Genomic DNA, 18,375 nt, shown 5'->3' with positions numbered 1-18,375 from the left:
AAAAATGCATTGTTTGCAGACCTCAAATAATGCAAAAAAAACCAAACAAGTTCATTATCATTTAGAAACAACAATACTAATAACTCAGCAGGAAGAGTTCAGAAATCAATATTTTGTGGAGTAACCATGATTGTTAATCCCGGCTTTCCTGCGTCTCGGCAGCTTTCCTCCAGTCTCTCACACGGCTCCTGGGTGACCTTATGCCACTCCTGGTACAATAATGTCAGCCGTTCTTCTGTGTTTGATGGCTTGTGACTCTCCATCTTCCTCCTGATTACATTCCAGAGGTTTCCAATGGGGTTCAGGTCTGGAGATTGGGCGGCCATGACAGGGATGTGATGTGGTGGTCTCTTCATCCACACCTTGATTGACCTAGCTGTGTGGCATGGCGCATTGTCCTGCTGGAAATACCAGTCCTCAGAGTTGGGGAACATTGACAGAAGGAATCCACTGTTTTTCCAGGATAACCTTGTATGCGGCTTGATTTATACGTGCTTCACAAACAACAACCTGCCCAATTCCAGCCTTGCTGACGCCTCCCCACATCATCACCGATCCTCCACCAAATTTCACAGTGGGTGCGAGACACTGTGGCTTATACGCCTCTAGGTCTCCGTCTAACCATTAGACGATCAGGTGTTGGGCAAAGCTGAAAATTAGACTCATCAGAGAAGATGACCTCCGTCCTCTATGGTCCAACCCTTATGGTCTTTGGCAGTCTTCAGCCTGGCTCTGCTTTGCTTCTCATTGATGAAAGGCTTTTTTTCTAGCTTTACATGACTTGAGTCCTGCCTCTAGGAGCCTGTTACGAACTGTTCTTGCCGTGCTCTTCACCCAGCTCCTTTCTCCTTGTATTCCCCCCAGGTCAGGCATCTTCTCCGGGAGCTCAGCCGTACATCTCAGTGGCTGCAGGATGCGGAGTTTCTGCTGTCAGAGCCGACAACCATGAGAAGTCCTGAGACGATCCGTAAGGACTTGAAAAAGGTGTCGCTGCTGGAGAGAGAGGTGCGAACGAGGGGCTCAGCTCTGCAGAGTCTGCGAGGTATCGCCAAAAGATGGGCCATGACCGAGGAGATGGAGGAGAAGGCTGAGGAGTTGGAAGAGAGGTGAGGAACCACACAAAGGAGTGCAGGTGTATTAATTGTATCATGACACCTCCAGAGCTGCACTCACTATTCTGCTGTTACATCGTGTCTTATCCTCCAGTCTCCTCCAGAGCTGCAGTCACTATTTTGCTGTTACTTCGTGTCTTATCCTCCAGTCATCTCCAGAGCTGCACTCACTGTTCTTGCTGTTTCATCTCTCCAGTCACCTCCAGAGCTGCAGTCACTATTCTACTGTTACATCTTGCCTTATCCTCCAGTCACCTCCAGAGCTGCGGTCACTATTCTGCTGTTACATCATGTCTTATCATCCAGTCACCTCCAGAGCTGCACTCACTATTCTGCTGTCACTTCGTGTCTTATCCTCCAGTCACCTACAGAGCTGCACTCGCTATTCTGCTGTTACATCCTGTCTTATCCTCCAGTCACCTCCAGAGCTGCAGTCACTATTCTGCTGTTACATCGTATACTCCAGTCACCTCCAGAGCTGCGGTCACTTGTCTGTTAGTGGTGACGTTTCCCTGTTTCGCAGGTGTCAGGCACTGCAGGACACCTTCAGGCGCAGAGTCTCTGATCTGAGGGACACATTGGTTCTCTCTGAATTTATGAAGGTTGTACAAATGGAGGAAGAGCAGGAGAAGAAACAAACGGTGAGAGTCCAAAATCCGGGGAGCGGGGGGCGAGGTCAGGGGAGCAGGGTGCGGGGGGTGAGGTCAGGGGAGCAGGGTGTGGGGGGTGAGGTCAGGGGAACAGGGTGCGGGGGGTGAGGTCAGGGGAGCAGGGTGCGGTGGGGAGGTCAGGAGAGCAGGGTGTGGTGGAGGGGTCAGGGGAGCAGGGTGCGGTGAGGAGGTCAGGGGGGCAGGGTGCGGTGAGGAGGTCAGGGGAGCAGGGTACGGTGGGGAGGTCAGGGGAGCAGGGTGCAGTGGGGAGGTCAGGGGAGCAGGGTGTGGGGGGTGAGGTCAGGGGAACAGGGTGCGGGGGGTGAGGTCAGGGGAGCAGGGTGCGGTGGGGAGGTCAGGGGAGCAGGGTGCGGTGGAGGGGTCAGGGGAGCAGGGTGCGGTGGGGAGGTCAGGGGAGCAGGGTGCGGTGGGGAGGTCAGGGGAGCAGGGTGTGGTGGAGGGGTCAGGGGAGCAGGGCGCGGTGGCGAGGTCAGGGGAGCAGGGTGTGGTGGAGGGGTCAGGGGAGCAGGGGGTGAGGTCAGGGGAGCAGGGCGCAGGGGGAGGTCAGGGAAGCGGGGGCGAGGTCAGGGGAGCAGGGCGCAGGGGGAGGTCAGGGGAGCAGGGTGCGGTGGGCAAAGTCATGGGAGCAGGGTGCGAGAGGCGAGGGTAGGGGTCTTTGGGCAGAGGGTGAGTTTCTTGCAGTCAGGGGGAGCAGGGTGTGGGTGGTGAAGTCTGCACCCAGTATGTGCCCCAGCTTTCCGAAAGTCCTGACTGACTGCATCCTGTAGAGCTGGGACCACCATGTGGCGCGGACCCCTGCCTGTGTATCGTGTCTGTCCCCATGTAACACACCGCCCTTCTATCTGCTCAGATGTCCTCGCGTGGTGCCCCCCGCAGTGACCCCGATGTCCCTCCTGCAGACAGGACAGAGACCTTTTCCCCATTAGAGGAGCTGCAGGAAGCGGTGGACATGCTGAACGACGCCGTGAAGGAGAGAGCGCGAGCACTGGCTGCCACCAGAGAGGCGGAGGCACTAGAGAGCAGGGTGAGGGGCTCTGTCTTCCAGGTTGGGGGACCGGCTGCGGCACTGCTCTGACTCCTGTCTCCTCAGGTGTCAGCTGTGTCCCACAAGATGGCAGCCGCCTGCACCAACCTCTGTGACGTGCAGTCCCAGCTGGAGGCTGCGGAGAAGGAGTTCATGACTGCGAGGACGGAGACGGAGCTGACGGATCTGCGGGGAACGATCAGCCAACAGCAGCGGATGGAGGTGAGCGGTCAGTCAGCTGCCACACAGACCCTGAGGCCAGATATGGTCCTGGCTGAACATGGTGGATGCTGCTGGTTAGCTAGGGGGCGTCACACTCGGAACACGGGGGTCTATGTGACCCGACTTCTCTTTACTATAGACCGACATATCTGGAGCAATCCAAATGGAGGTGAAGGCTGTAGAGGCGCAGAGAGACGCGCTGCAGGGCTTGTGTCCGGCTCGGAGCCTGTCAGTAAGCAGGAGCATCGAGGATGCACTAAGGACATGGACCGACTTACAGACCCTCGTGCACGAGAACAGGACCCGCCTGCAGAGGACGGCGCTCATGAGGGAGTTCATCCTCCGGTACCTGAGCGTTAGGTCAGTGACCATGTGTCCTATATATGCCTGAAGAGTAACAACCGGTATACCCGTCCTCTGTAGCTCCTCTGTGTGCTCCCCTCTCGTCCTCTGTGTGCTCCCCTCCCGTCCTCTGCGTGATCCCTGTCACGTCCTCTGTGTGCTCCCATCCCGTCCTCTGTGTGCTCCCCTCCCGTCCTCTGCGTGATCCCTGTCACGTCCTCTGTGTGCTCCCATCCCGTCCTCTGTGTGCTCCCATCCCGTCCTCTGTGTGCTCCCATCCCGTCCTCTGTGTGCTCCCCTCCCGTCCTCTGTGTGCTCCCCTCCCGTCCTCTGCGTGATCCCTGTCACGTCCTCTGTGTGCTCCCCTCTCGTCCTCTGTGTGCTCCCCTCCCGTCCTCTGTGTGATCCCTGTCACGTCCTCTGTGTGCTCCCATCCCGTCCTCTGTGTGCTCCCCTCCCGTCCTCTGTGTGCTCCCCTCCCGTCCTCTGCGTGATCCCTGTCACGTCCTCTGTGTGCTCCCCTCTCGTCCTCTGTGTGCTCCCATCCCGTCCTCTGTGTGCTCCCCTCCCGTCCTCTGCGTGATCCCTGTCACGTCCTCTGTGTGCTCCCCTCCCGTCCTCTGCGTGATCCCTGTCACGTCCTCTGTGTGCTCCCATCCCGTCCTCTGTGTGCTCCCATCCCGTCCTCTGTGTGCTCCCCTCCCGTCCTCTGCGTGATCCCTGTCACGTCCTCTGTGTGCTCCCATCCCGTCCTCTGTGTGCTCCCAACCCGTCCTCTGTGTGCTCCCATCCCGTCCTCTGTGTGCTCCCCTCCCGTCCTCTGTGTGCTCCCCTCCCGTCCTCTGCGTGATCCCTGTCACGTCCTCTGTGTGCTCCCCTCCCGTCCTCTGTGTGCTCCCATCCCGTCCTCTGTGTGCTCCCATCCCGTCCTCTGTGTGCTCCCATCCCGTCCTCTGTGTGCTCCCATCCCGTCCTCTGTGTGCTCCCCTCCCGTCCTCTGCGTGATCCCTGTCACGTCCTCTGTGTGCTCCCCTCCCGTCCTCTGCGCGCTCCATGTCCCGTCATCTGCGCGCTCCTTGTCCCGTCGTCTGCGCCCTCCCTGTCCTATCATCTGTGTGCTCCCTGTCCCGTCGTCTGCGCGCTTCCTGTCCAGTCGTCTGCGCGCTTCCTGTCCCATCGTCTGTGCGCTCCCTGTCCCGTCCTCTGCACGCTCTGGGTCCCGTCCTGTGTTTATCCCCCTCCCATCCTCTGTGTAATGCCCTCCTGGTGGTCTCCACACAGATCTTGGGCGGTGGTCTTCAGGGGTCCGGTTCTGTCGGGAGGCGCCGGAGGACTGAGCGTGGTGCAGAGTGAGGAGGTGGAGAGAATGATGCAGGGGAAGCGGAAGGAATTTGAAGCGCTGGCCGGGATTGGCTGGAAGTTGATTGGTGAAGATCATCGCCTTCTGCAGATGGTGAGAGTGATAGTTGTTGCCATGTTCTGCTGGCGCAGCCATGGTGGTTTCCGCAATGCCCTTGTGATTGACTCCACGCTGCCCCCACAGGTCCAGGAGCGTCTGGAGGAGGTGCAGGGGCTGCTCATCAGGTGGCGGTGCTGGAAGCAGCAGAGGATTGTGGGTAATCAGATGCCAAAAGTGAAGATAAAGGAGACAACTGATAACATGGAGGCAGAAAAGGTCTGTAACCACTGGAGCAGCCGTCATAGCCACGTGTAATAAAAGGGATGTGCGCAGAGCCCCAGAATGGCGCCCCTGCGTGCAAAGCCCCAGAACGGCGTCCTGCCTGCGTGGAGAGCCCCAGAATGGCATCCTGCCTGCGTGCAGAGCCCCAGAATGGCATCCTGCCTGCGCCCAGAGCCCCAGAAGGGGCTCTCTCCCAGTTCACCAATTCCGGCCTCCCAGCTCCTCGTTTCCAGCCTCCCAGCTCTTCGTTTCCGGCCTCCCAGCTCTTCGTTTCCGGCCTCCCAGCTCCTCGTTTCCGGCCTCCCAGCTCCTCATTTCCGGCCTCCCAGCTCCTCGTTTCCGGCCTCCCAGCTCTTTGCTCCCTGCCCATCATCTCTTTGCTCTCTGCCTCCCAGCTCTTTTTTCCTCCTGCCCCCAGTTCATCACTTCTTGCCCACCCTCTCTTTGCTTCCTGTCCCCGAGTTCATCGCTTCCTGTCTCCCAGTTCCTTGTTTCCTGCCTCCCAGCTCCTGTTTTCCTGCCCACCATCTCTTTGCTTCCTGCCCACCATCTCTTTGCTTCCTGCCCACCATCTCTTTGCTTCCTGCCTCCCAGCTCTTTGTTTCCTACCCACCAGTTCATCACTACTTGCATCCCAGCTCTTTTCTTCCTGCCCACTATCTCTTTGCTTCCTGCCTCTCTGCTCTTTGCTTCCTGCCTCTCTGCTCTTTGCTTCCTGCCCACCCTCTGGTTACTTCTTGACGATCCTCTCGTTGATTCCTGCCCACCTACTCATTGCTTCCTGCCCACCTTCTTGTTGCTTCCTGCCTCCCAGTTCATCGCTTCCTGCCTCCCAGCTCCTTGCTTCCTGCCCAACATCTCTTTGCGTCCTGCCTCCCAGCTCTTTTCTTTCTGCCCCCCCAGTTCATCACTTCTTGCATCCCATCTCTTTGCTTCCTGCCCACCATCTCGTTGCTACCGGCCCACCAGCTTTTTGCTTCATGCCCCCCCAGTTCATCGCTTCCTACCTCCAGCTCTTTGCTTCCTGCCCCCAGTTCCTCTCTTCCTGCCCCCATCTCTTTGCTTCCTGTCTCCAAGGTTCTCGTGTCCTGCTTCCCAGCTCCTCATGTCCTGTCTCCCAGCTCCTCGTGTCCTGTCTCCCAGCTCCTTGTGTCCTGTCTCCAAGCTATTTGCTTTCTTCCCCCAAGTTCCTCTCTTCCTGTCCCCAGCTCTTTGCTTCCTGCCCCAGCTTCTCACTTCCTGCCCCAGTTCCTTGCTTTCAGCTGCCTCCCTCCTACTTGACAGCTTTTTGCTTCCTGCCTCCCACATCCTTGCTTCTCGCTTCTTTCCTACCTTCCTTGCTTCTCGCTTCCTGCCTCCCAGCTTTTTGCTTCCTTCCCCAAGTTCCTCTTTTCCTGCCTCCCATCTCTTTGCTTCCTTCCTCCCATCTCTTTGCTTCCTGCCTCTCATCTCTTTGCTTCCTGCCTCCCATCTCCTCGTTTCCTGCCTCTCAGTTCCTCGTTTCCTAGCTCCCAGTTCTTTGCTTCCTTCCCCCAGTTCCTCTCTTCCTGCCTCTCAGCTCTTCGCTTCCTGCCAGCTCTTCGCTTCCTGCCTCCCAGCCCGTCTCTTCCTGCCTCCCAGCTCCTCGTTTCCTGCCTCCCAGCTTGTTTCCTGCCTCCCAGCTTCTCATTTCCTGCCTCCCAGTTCTTCACTTCCTGCCTCTCAGCTCTTCCTGCCTCCCAGTTCCTCTCTTCCTGCCTCCCAGTTCCTCTCTTCCTGCCTCCCAGTTCCTCTCTTCCTGCCTCCCAGTTCCTCTCTTCCTGCCTCCCAGTTCCACTCTTCCTGCCTCCCAGTTCCTCTCTTCCTGCCTCCCAGTTCCTCTCTTCCTGCCTCCCAGTTCCTCTCTTCCTGCCTCCCAGTTCCTCTCTTCCTGCCTCCCAGTTCCTCTCTTCCTGCCTCCCAGTTCCTCTCTTCCTGCCTCCCAGTTCCACTCTTCCTGCCTCCCAGTTCCACTCTTCCTGCCTCCCAGTTCCTCTCTTCCTGCCTCCCAGCTCTTTCCTTCCTGCCTCCCAGCTCCTCGTTTCCTGCCTCCCAGCTCCCGTTTCCTGTCTCCCTGTTCCTCTCTTCCTGCCTCCCATCTCTTTGCTTCCTTCCTCCCATCTCTTTGCTTCCTGCCTCTCATCTCTTTGCCTCCTGCCTCCCATCTCCTCGTTTCCTGCCTCTCAGTTCCTCGTTTCCTAGCTCCCAGTTCTTTGCTTCCTTCCCCCAGTTCCTCTCTTCCTGCCTCTCAGCTCTTCGCTTCCTGCCAGCTCTTCGCTTCCTGCCTCCCAGCCCGTCTCTTCCTGCCTCCCAGCTCCTCGTTTCCTGCCTCCCAGCTTGTTTCCTGCCTCCCAGCTTCTCATTTCCTGCCTCCCAGTTCTTCACTTCCTGCCTCTCAGCTCTTCCTGCCTCCCAGTTCCTCTCTTCCTGCCTCCCAGTTCCTCTCTTCCTGCCTCCCAGTTCCTCTCTTCCTGCCTCCCAGTTCCTCTCTTCCTGCCTCCCAGTTCCTCTCTTCCTGCCTCCCAGCTCTTTCCTTCCTGCCTCCCAGCTCCTCGTTTCCTGCCTCCCAGTTCCCGTTTCCGGTCTCCCTGTTCCTCTCTTCCTGCCTCCCAGCTCTTTGCTTCCTGCCTCCCATCTCTTTGCTTCCTGCCTCCCATCTCTTTGCTTCCTGCCTCCCATCTCGTTTCCTGTCTCTCAGTTCCTCGTTTCCTAGCTCCCAGCTCTTTTCTTCCTTCCCCCTGTTCCTCTCTTCCTGCCTCCCAGCTCTTTGCTTCCTGCCTCCCAGCTCCTCGTTTCCTGCCTCCCAGCTCCTCGTTTCCTGTCTCCCTGTTCCTCTCTTCCTGCCTCCCAGCTCTTTGCTTCCTGCCTCCCAGCTCCCGTTTCCTGTCTCCCTGTTCCTCTCTTTCTGCCTCCCAGCTCCTCGTTTCCTGCCTCCCAGCTCCCGTTTCCGGTCTCCCTGTTCCTCTCTTCCTGCCTCCCAGCTCTTTGCTTCCTGCCTCCCAGCTCTTTGCTTCCTGCCTCCCAGCTCCTCGTTTCCTGTCTCCCTGTTCCTCTCTTCCTGCCTCCCAGCTCTTTGCTTCCTGCCTCCCAGCTCTTTGCTTCCTGCCTCCCAGCTCCCGTTTCCTGTCTCCCTGTTCCTCTCTTCCTGCCTCCCAGCTCTTTGCTTCCTGCCTCCCAGCTCCCGTTTCCTGTCTCCCTGTTCCTCTCTTCCTGCCTCCCAGCTCCCGTTTCCTGTCTCCCTGTTCCTCTCCTCCTGCCTCCCAGCTCCTCGTTTCCTGCCTCCCAGCTCCCATTTCCTGTCTCCCTGTTCCTCTCTTCCTGCCTCCCAGCTCCTTGTTTCCTGCCTCCCAGCTCCCGTTTCCGGTCTCCCTGTTCCTCTCTTCCTGCCTCCCAGCTCTTTGCTTCCTGCCTCCCAGCTCCTCGTTTCCTGCCTCCCAGCTCCTCGTTTCCTGTCTCCCTGTTCCTCTCTTCCTGCCTCCCAGCTCTTTGCTTCCTGCCTCCCAGTTCCTCGTTTCCTGCCTCATAGCTCCTTGTTTCCTGCCTCATAGCTCCTTGTTTCCTGCCTCCCAGCTCCTTGTGTCCTGCCTCCCAGCTCCTTGTGTCCTGCCTCCCAGCTCCTCGTTTCCTGCCTCCCAGCTCCTCACTTCCTGCTGCAGCCCATACGGAGATTTACTGTGTGATGGGCCTGTGGCCTGGGATTCTCCACAAGTTTACAGTGACTACGGATGTGTTCATGGAGGGAGGGAACGCAGGGGACCTTGCCGCATCCAGAAGTCATCTAATCAGCTTGTGCCTTTAGCCGGAGAGGATGGAGCCGGGCGTGCTGGCTCTCGTTATAACGCCTGCCATCCTTATACAGTATGCAGTCCACTGCCTTGTGAAGTTCAGCTTCGACACCAGCAACATGGCGGTCATTAGGAGAGTCTCAGGACAGGAGCTGTGTGCAGCCATGTATCCAGCCTGAGACTTTGTAGGAGTCTCAGGATGGTGCTTCGTAGATAAAGTGCGCTGGCACTGAGGATGGGGCAGGTGGAGCACTGCCTCCTGGGAAATGTAGACTGGAGACACATAGGAAGAGCTGGCAGCAAGTCAGGATGTAGATACCACCAGCCATGAGGGGAGCTAAAACAATAAAAATAACATTAACAGGGGAGTGTGGTGCCCATTACAGGGACCGTCAGATTGTTTTTAATTTTCTTTTTTTTGTGTTCTGAAAACTTCTCCGTGCTGCAGCTGCTGCATAGCTGGACTCCATGTAGTGGTGTCTCTCACATGATGGGGGTAGTAGTAGTGTCTGTGTGTGACCTCCTCCCTCTGTATCCACAGGACATAGGCCCCAGGGCCTTAGAAGAGTTTGAGTGTGCAGAGGATGAGGACACAGCCCCCTGCCTGGCTCCCAGGGGCCCCAAACTCCGCAGGTACAGAAGGAGGGCACTCAGTCCTATACTGTTCCAGCCCCCATCCGGCAGGCCCCCATCAGACATAGACCTGGAGGATGGCGTACAGACAGAAGAGGGTCCCAGGAAATGCACCAAGGGGCCATTGTGGCTGGAGCCCAAGAATCTTCCCACTGAATCCACGAGCTCCAAACCCTCGGAAGAAGTAGTCACGGTGAGAAGATGCAGGAGGCCGGCGGGGATCCTGGGGTCACTGGGGGGGGAGGAGGCATCATACTAAAGGAGCAGACTCCATGCACCGGAGCCCCACAGCCCGAGAACATCCCTGTGCACCGGAGCCCCACAGCCCGAGAACATCCCTGGGCACCGGAGTCCCACAGCCCCAGAACATCCCTGTGCACCGGAGCCCCACAGCCCCAGAACATCCCTGTGCACCGGAGCCCCACAGCCCGAGAACACCCCTGTGCACCGGAGCCCCACAGCCCCAGAACATCCCTGTGCACCGGAGCCCCACAGCCCGAGAACACCCCTGTGCACCGGAGCCCCACAGCCCCAGAACACCCCTGTGCACCAGAGCCCCACAGCCCCAGAACACCCCTGTGCACCGGAGCCCCACAGCCCCAGAACACCCCGGAGCCCCACAGCCCCAGAACACCCCTGTGCACCGGAGCCCCACAGCCCCAGAACATCCCTGTGCACCGGAGCCCCACAGCCCGAGAACACCCCTGTGCACCGGAGCCCCACAGCCCCAGAACATTCCTGTGCACCGGAGCCCCACAGCCCCAGAACACCCCTGGGCACCGGAGTCCCACAGCCCGAGAACATCCCTGTGCACCGGAGCCCCACAGCCCCAGAACATCCCTGTGCACCGGAGTCCCACAGCCCCAGAACATCCCTGTGCACCGGAGCCCCACAGCCCGAGAACATCCCTGTGCACCGGAGCCCCACAGCCCCAGAACACCCCTGTGCACCGGAGCCCCACAGCCCCAGAACACCCCTGTGCACCGGAGCCCCACAGCCCGAGAACATCCCTGTGCACCGGAGCCCCACAGCCCGAGAACATCCCTGTGCACCGGAGCCCCACAGCCCCAGAACATCCCTGTGCACCGGAGCCCCACAGCCCCAGAACACCCCTGTGCACCGGAGCCCCACAGCCCGAGAACACCCCTGGGCACCGGAGTCCCACAGCCCCAGAACACCCCTGTGCACCGGAGCCCCACAGCCCCAGAACACCCCTGTGCACCGGAGCCCCACAGCCCGAGAACACCCCTGTGCACCGGAGCCCCACAGCCCCAGAACATTCCTGTGCACCGGAGCCCCACAGCCCGAGAACACCCCTGTGCACCGGAGCCCCACAGCCCGAGAACATCCCTGTGCACCGGAGCCCCACAGCCCCAGAACACCCCTGTGCATCGGAGCCCCACAGCCTGAGACCATACCTGTGCACCAGAGCCCCACAGCCCAGAACATCCCTGTGCACCGGAGCCCCACAGCCCCAGAACATCCCTGTGCACCGGAGCCCCACAGCCCCAGAACATTCCTGTGCACCGGAGCCCCACAGCCCCAGAACACCCCTGTGCACCAGAGCCCCACAGCCCGAGAACATCCCTGTGCACCGGAGCCCCACAGCCCCAGAACATCCCTGTGCACTGGAGCCCCACAGCCCCAGAACATTCCTGTGCACCGGAGCCCCACAGCCCCAGAACACCCCTGTGCACCAGAGCCCCACAGCCCGAGAACATCCCTGTGCACCGGAGCCCCACAGCCCAGAACATCCCTGTGCACCGGAGCCCCACAGCCCGAGAACACCCCTGTGCATCGGAGCCCCACAACCCCAGAACACCCCTGTGCACCGGAGCCCCACAGCCCGAGAACATCCCTGTGTATCGGAGCCCCACAGCCCCAGAACATCCCTGTGCACCGGAGCCCCACAGCCCCAGAACATCCCTGTGCACCGGAGCCCCACAGCCCGAGAACACCCCTGTGCACCGGAGCCCCACAGCCCCAGAACACCCCTGTGCACCGGAGCCCCACAGCCCCAGAACACCCCTGTGCACCGGAGCCCCACAGCCCCAGAACACCCCGGAGCCCCACAGCCCCAGAACACCCCTGTGCACCGGAGCCCCACAGCCCCAGAACATCCCTGTGCACCGGAGCCCCACAGCCCGAGAACACCCCTGTGCACCGGAGCCCCACAGCCCCAGAACATTCCTGTGCACCGGAGCCCCACAGCCCCAGAACACCCCTGGGCACCGGAGTCCCACAGCCCGAGAACATCCCTGTGCACCGGAGCCCCACTGCCCCAGAACATCCCTGTGCACCGGAGTCCCACAGCCCCAGAACATCCCTGTGCACCGGAGCCCCACAGCCCGAGAACATCCCTGTGCACCGGAGCCCCACAGCCCGAGAACATCCCTGTGCACCGGAGCCCCACAGCCCCAGAACATCCCTGTGCACCGGAGCCCCACAGCCCCAGAACATCCCTGTGCACCGGAGCCCCACAGCCCCAGAACACCCCTGTGCACCGGAGCCCCACAGCCCCAGAACATCCCTGTGCACCGGAGTCCCACAGCCCCAGAACATCCCTGTGCACCGGAGCCCCACAGCCCGAGAACATCCCTGTGCACCGGAGCCCCACAGCCCCAGAACACCCCTGTGCACCGGAGCCCCACAGCCCCAGAACACCCCTGTGCACCGGAGCCCCACAGCCCCAGAACACCCCTGTGCACCGGAGCCCCACAGCCCGAGAACATCCCTGGGCACCGGAGTCCCACAGCCCCAGAACACCCCTGTGCACCGGAGCCCCACAGCCCAGAACATCCCTGTGCACCGGAGCCCCACAGCCCGAGAACACCCCTGTGCATCGGAGCCCCACAACCCCAGAACACCCCTGTGCACCGGAGCCCCACAGCCCGAGAACATCCCTGTGTATCGGAGCCCCACAGCCCCAGAACATCCCTGTGCACCGGAGCCCCACAGCCCCAGAACATCCCTGTGCACCGGAGCCCCACAGCCCGAGAACACCCCTGTGCACCGGAGCCCCACAGCCCCAGAACACCCCTGTGCACCGGAGCCCCACAGCCCCAGAACACCCCTGTGCACCGGAGCCCCACAGCCCCAGAACACCCCGGAGCCCCACAGCCCCAGAACACCCCTGTGCACCGGAGCCCCACAGCCCCAGAACATCCCTGTGCACCGGAGCCCCACAGCCCGAGAACACCCCTGTGCACCGGAGCCCCACAGCCCCAGAACATTCCTGTGCACCGGAGCCCCACAGCCCCAGAACACCCCTGGGCACCGGAGTCCCACAGCCCGAGAACATCCCTGTGCACCGGAGCCCCACTGCCCCAGAACATCCCTGTGCACCGGAGTCCCACAGCCCCAGAACATCCCTGTGCACCGGAGCCCCACAGCCCGAGAACATCCCTGTGCACCGGAGCCCCACAGCCCGAGAACATCCCTGTGCACCGGAGCCCCACAGCCCCAGAACATCCCTGTGCACCGGAGCCCCACAGCCCCAGAACATCCCTGTGCACCGGAGCCCCACAGCCCCAGAACACCCCTGTGCACCGGAGCCCCACAGCCCCAGAACATCCCTGTGCACCGGAGTCCCACAGCCCCAGAACATCCCTGTGCACCGGAGCCCCACAGCCCGAGAACATCCCTGTGCACCGGAGCCCCACAGCCCCAGAACACCCCTGTGCACCGGAGCCCCACAGCCCCAGAACACCCCTGTGCACCGGAGCCCCACAGCCCCAGAACACCCCTGTGCACCGGAGCCCCACAGCCCGAGAACATCCCTGGGCACCGGAGTCCCACAGCCCCAGAACACCCCTGTGCACCGGAGCCCCACAGCCCGAGAACATCCCACCTGCCCCCTCCTATAACTTTGTCTTCTTCCATCTGCTCAGCTGCGCTCGCCCCACACGTCCTTCTGGAGGCGCTGTCAGGGCTTTCTAGAGGGCACATTTGGGAGCTTGAAGAGAAAGAAACGAGTTTCACTTCCAGTTGTGGACGAGGTAACCGACCAATCAGAGTTCAGCGTGTGATGGCTTGTTGTGGCGTGGCCCCTAACACCTCAACTAATACAATTACCCCCAACAGATAGGAAATCCCCCAATACAAGGAAGTCATCATATACAGGATGCAGAATAGTGAGTGCAGCTCTGGAGGTGACTGGAGGATACGACACGATGTAACAGCAGAATGGTGACTGGAGGATAAGACATGATGTAACAGCAGAATAGTGAATGCAGCTCTGGAGGTGACTGGAGGATACGACACGATGTAACAGCAGAATGGTGACTGGAGGATAAGACATGATGTAACAGCAGAATAGTGAATGCAGCTCTTGAAGTGACTGAAGGATAAGACATGATGTAACAGCAGAATAGTGAGTGCAGCTCTGGAGGTGACTGGAGGGTATGACATGATGTAACAGCAGAATAGTGAGTGCAGCTCTGGAGGTGACTGGAGGGTATGACATGATGTAACAGCAGAATAGTGAGAGCAGCTCTGGAGGTTGACATGAGGAGTTGGATGTTAGCTGTACACCGTGTCTGCCGGATGCGGCTGGTCACACAGGGCGGTCTCGCAGACTTCCTGGGTCCTGAGCACAATGGCTTCTCTCTATGGAGTGATACAAGAACCATCCTCTGGAATAGCGGCCATATTGGATGTCCTCCTTTCCAGGAGCTGATAACAGGTGGAGACCATGGGATTTCGGGGAGGTGCTCATGTGATACAGACGGCGCCTCTTAGGTCGTACTTTTGTGTTTTACACTCTGTTTTGCTGTGATTTTCATGCTTGTGTGACCACCAGGGGGCAGTGTCGCTCCAGCACTAACTCTGATGCCATGTCTTCTGCTGAGCTCTGAATTCTGTGACTTTTCTAAATTCCTTTACTAAGCCTTCAGAGAAGGTAAAAATGACCTCTTAAAGGGATCAGGTTACAAATGAGGTGCAGGGAATTGTTATCAAATAGTTTAGTATACAATGTAAAAAATGGATCTGCGTGTCTCGCCAGGCACCTTCCGGTCCACATGTCTCGCCCAGCACCTCCCGGTCCAGATACTATCTTGCCCAACACCTTCAAGTTCATATGTCTTGTCCGATACCTCCAGGTCCAGATACTGTGTCTCACCCGGAACCTTTAAGTCCACATATCTCGCCCGACATCTTCAGGTTCAGATATATTCATGACGTTTCCTGTCCCTTGGTTACTTCGCTTCGTTTGTCCTTGTTTGTCTTGCATGCTCAGGTCTTTTTTTGTTTCCTTCTTCAGGTCAGCACTTACTTGAACACAAAGGAAGAAACCAAAACTATGTACCAAAGTCTGACTGTGCCAAGAGTTTCCAAGATAGTTTGTTCATCTGCATGCAACTCCTCGTTTCCCACATTTGAGCCCTCTTCTGGTGGTTTACCTAAGATTAGATCGAACGCATTGTTCAGGAGTCTCCTGAGGAAGGAGAAAGCTCACAGATGTACAATACAAGGAATTATGGGGCTTTGCTCAGATTCAAAACCCAACACCAAAGACATACCGAAATACCAGATCTCTACATGGCCTCCAAAGCAGGACAACTATATAAAAAACCCGCTGAGCAAGGACATTGATCCTGTATGTGGATCTGGTTCAAACAAATTGGCCCTGAAAAGTCTTCACTCTTGCCCACATCTTACTAGTGGGAGAATCCTGACCTTACAGATCTCCAAGGAGCCACACATGTTGAAAAATATCCAGGACCCAATTACATTGATATCTGTGGATGACTCTTGCAATGCCGAAAACCTATACTCTGAAGAAAAGCCAGCACCTTCATCCAATGAGTTGAAGGAGAAAGAAGACACCCAGTGGTCGGGCACCAGGGCATGGCTAGATGCCATCACTAGTAGCTCTGGATATTGTAGGCAGAACATTCTTGGGTATGGGAGGACCACAGCCAGTGCACAGAACTCTCGGGAGTTGGAGGACTTCATTCATAACTTTGAGATAAGCAGACTTTCTCCTCATGTCTTGCGACACCTTGACCTTGACTGGGACTTACAGGAAGAAACTATGAATTCACCCAGGATTGTGGGAGCTGATTCATCAAACTGTGATGTCTCAGATTCCCCATGTTATAGTGGAGGAGCTACCACGTTATCACTTGCAGTCCTTCAGGAGATGGGAGGCACATCTAGCATCTCATCTCCGATTTTTCATAAGATGGGAGGAACATTTACGACCTCATCTCCAGTACTTCTGGAGACGGGAGGAACATTTACCACCTCCTCTCCAGTCCTTCTGGAGACGGGAGGAACAGTTACCACCCCATCTCCAGTCCTTGAGGAGATGGGAGCAACATTTACCACCTCATCTCCAATTTTTCATCAGACGGGAGGACAATTTACCACCTCATCTCCAGTCCTTCTGGAGACTGGAGGAACATCTATGACCTCATCTCCAGTCCTTCAGGAGATAGGAGGAACATCTACCACCTCATCTCCAGTCCTTCTGGAGACTGGAGGAACATCTACTACCTCATCTCCAGTCCTTCAGGAGATGGGAGGAACATCTACCACCTCATCGCCGGTCCTTCAGGAGATGAGAGGAACATCTACCACCTCATCTCCACTCCTGAAGGAGATGGGAGGAACATCTACCAACTCATCTCCAGTCCTTCAGGAGATGGGAAGACAATTTACCACCTCCTCTCCAATCCTTCATGAGACAACAGGAGCATCTATTTTCTTTTGGAGGAACATAGACGAGGTGGTAGATCAGTACTGTGTGAAGAAGCATTATGGTGATGGAAAGCAAGCATCAATCTGTTCCTGCAATTGTGTCCTCCATATTCATAAAACGCACTGCAACCTAAATGACCACTACAAATTCAGAGAGACCCCACCTGATAAAGGAATATTCACAAACACCAGTTCACTTCCAGAAGTTCTCCATCCAGACCATGAGTTATTGGAAAATGATGATGAGGAGTTGGAAGGCATCTGGAATAATGCCAAGAAAGTTCCAGTAATGTGCCCAGTACAGGCATCTCACCACATTGCAGCAAAAGGGATGGTGGGGGGTGGTCTGTATCCAGAGAAACATGACTGTCTTAGAGAACCATATGGCCAAGTAATGACAGGAACTGAACCAAAGATATTGGTGGCCACATTCGCTCAGCCATCCTCTACCAGGAGATCTACACAATTGGCAACAGAGAAAAGGCCCAACACCTGCAGGGGGAAGAGTGAGGGTATAATCCGCACCCAGGCAAACTGGTATCCAGAGGACATGAGCAAATCACGGATAAGTGCCCAGTCCCCTCTACCGGAGACTGTAGAGAACAAGTCCATGGGTGAGAAGGTATTTAGCTCATCCGCCTGCATCCTGGGTATAATATTTCTCCTGGGTGTTTATATATTTCCTCTTTCTATATTTTGTGCATAATACAATCTCTGTTGATCTTGTGGTATCTGCTGGTTACGGGGTCTTCCTCCTGTATCCTAGGTATATTAGGTCATCTACCTGTAGCCTGGGTATATTAGGTTGCCCACTTGTATCTGTGTCCTCCACCTGAATCCTTGGTATATTAGGTTGTGCACCAGTATCTGGGTCCTCCGACTGTATCCTTGGTATATTAGGTTGTGCACCAGTATCTGGGTCCTCCGACTGTATCCTTGGTAGATTAGGTTGCCCGCTGATATCTGGGTCATTTGCCTGTAGCCTGGGGATATTAGGTTATCCGCTGGTATCTGTGACCTCCACCTGTATCCTGGATATATTAGGTTGCCCGATGGTATCAGTGTCCCCCACCTGTATTCTGAGTTTATTTGGTTGCCCACTGGTATCGGGGTCATTCGCCTGTATCCTGGGGATATTAGGTTGCCCGGTGGTATCAGTGTAATCCACCTGTATTCCGGGTATATTAGGTTTTCAGTCAGTGTCAGGGTCTTCCGCCTGTATCTTGGGTATATTCGGTTTTCCACCAGTATCTGGGTCTTCCACCTGTTTCCTGGGTATATTAGGTTACCCACTGGTATCTGGGTCATCCACCTGTAACTTGGGTATATTAGGTTGCCTGCTGATATCTAGGTCATCCGCTTGTATCCTGGGTATATTAGGTTATCAGCTGATATCGGGGGTCCTCCTCCTGTATCCTGGGTATATTAGGTTGTCCACCAGTATCTGGGTTTTCCTCATGTATTCTGGGTATATTAGGTTGTCTGCCAGCATTGGGATGCTCTGCCTGTATCCTAGGTATATTAGGTCCTCCGCCTGTATCCTGAGTATATTAGGTTTCCTACTGGTATCTGTGACCTCCACCTCTATCCTGGGTATATTAGGTTATCCGCTGGTATCAGTGACCTCCGCCTGTATCCTGGGTATATTAGGTTATCCGCTGGTATCAGTGACCTTTGCCTGTATCCTAGGTATATTTGGTTGCCCGCTGGTATCAGTGACCTCCGGCTGTATCATGGGTATATTTGGTTTTCTGCTGGTACCGGAATCCTCCGCCTGTATCCTGGGTGTCTTAGGTTGTCTGCTGGTATCAGTGATCTCTGCCTGTATCCTGGGTGTCTTAGGTTGTCTGCTGGCATCATTGACCTCCGGCTGTATCCTGGGTATATTAGGTTATCCGCTGGTATCCATGACCTCTGCCTGTATCCTGGGTATATTTGGTTGCCCGCTGGTATCAGTGACCTCCGCCTGTATCCTGGGTATATTAGGTTATCCGCTGGTATCCATGACCTCTGCCTGTATCCTGGGTATATTTGGTTGCCCGCTGGTATCAGTGACCTCCGCCTGTATCCTGGGTATATTAGGTTATCCGCTGGTATCCATGACCTCTGCCTGTATCCTGGGTATATTTGGTTGCCCGCTGGTATCAGTGACCTCCGCCTGTATCCTGGGTATATTAGGTTA

The 18,375-nt window shown here is 57.0% G+C and overlaps 1 protein-coding gene across 1 annotated transcript in view; it reads left to right on the top strand.

Moving 5' to 3' along the window:
• The window catches only part of LOC138681047 (uncharacterized), a 75,564-nt gene that overhangs the window by 27,024 nt on the left and 30,165 nt on the right, over positions 1-18,375 (top strand). The window contains exons 15-23 of the mRNA XM_069768259.1: positions 865-1,106; positions 1,636-1,753; positions 2,634-2,807; positions 2,874-3,029; positions 3,169-3,389; positions 4,653-4,824; positions 4,915-5,046; positions 9,397-9,681; positions 14,752-16,815. Coding sequence (XP_069624360.1) covers positions 865-1,106; positions 1,636-1,753; positions 2,634-2,807; positions 2,874-3,029; positions 3,169-3,389; positions 4,653-4,824; positions 4,915-5,046; positions 9,397-9,681; positions 14,752-16,815 — 3,564 coding nt within the window. The remainder of the gene's footprint in view (positions 1-864; positions 1,107-1,635; positions 1,754-2,633; positions 2,808-2,873; positions 3,030-3,168; positions 3,390-4,652; positions 4,825-4,914; positions 5,047-9,396; positions 9,682-14,751; positions 16,816-18,375) is intronic.

Source organism: Ranitomeya imitator, chromosome 5 (genome assembly GCF_032444005.1).
Source record: "Ranitomeya imitator isolate aRanImi1 chromosome 5, aRanImi1.pri, whole genome shotgun sequence".
NCBI lineage: Eukaryota > Metazoa > Chordata > Amphibia > Anura > Dendrobatidae > Ranitomeya > Ranitomeya imitator.
Note: the sequence above shows the minus strand (reverse complement) of the source record. Positions and strands in the feature narration are given on the sequence as shown.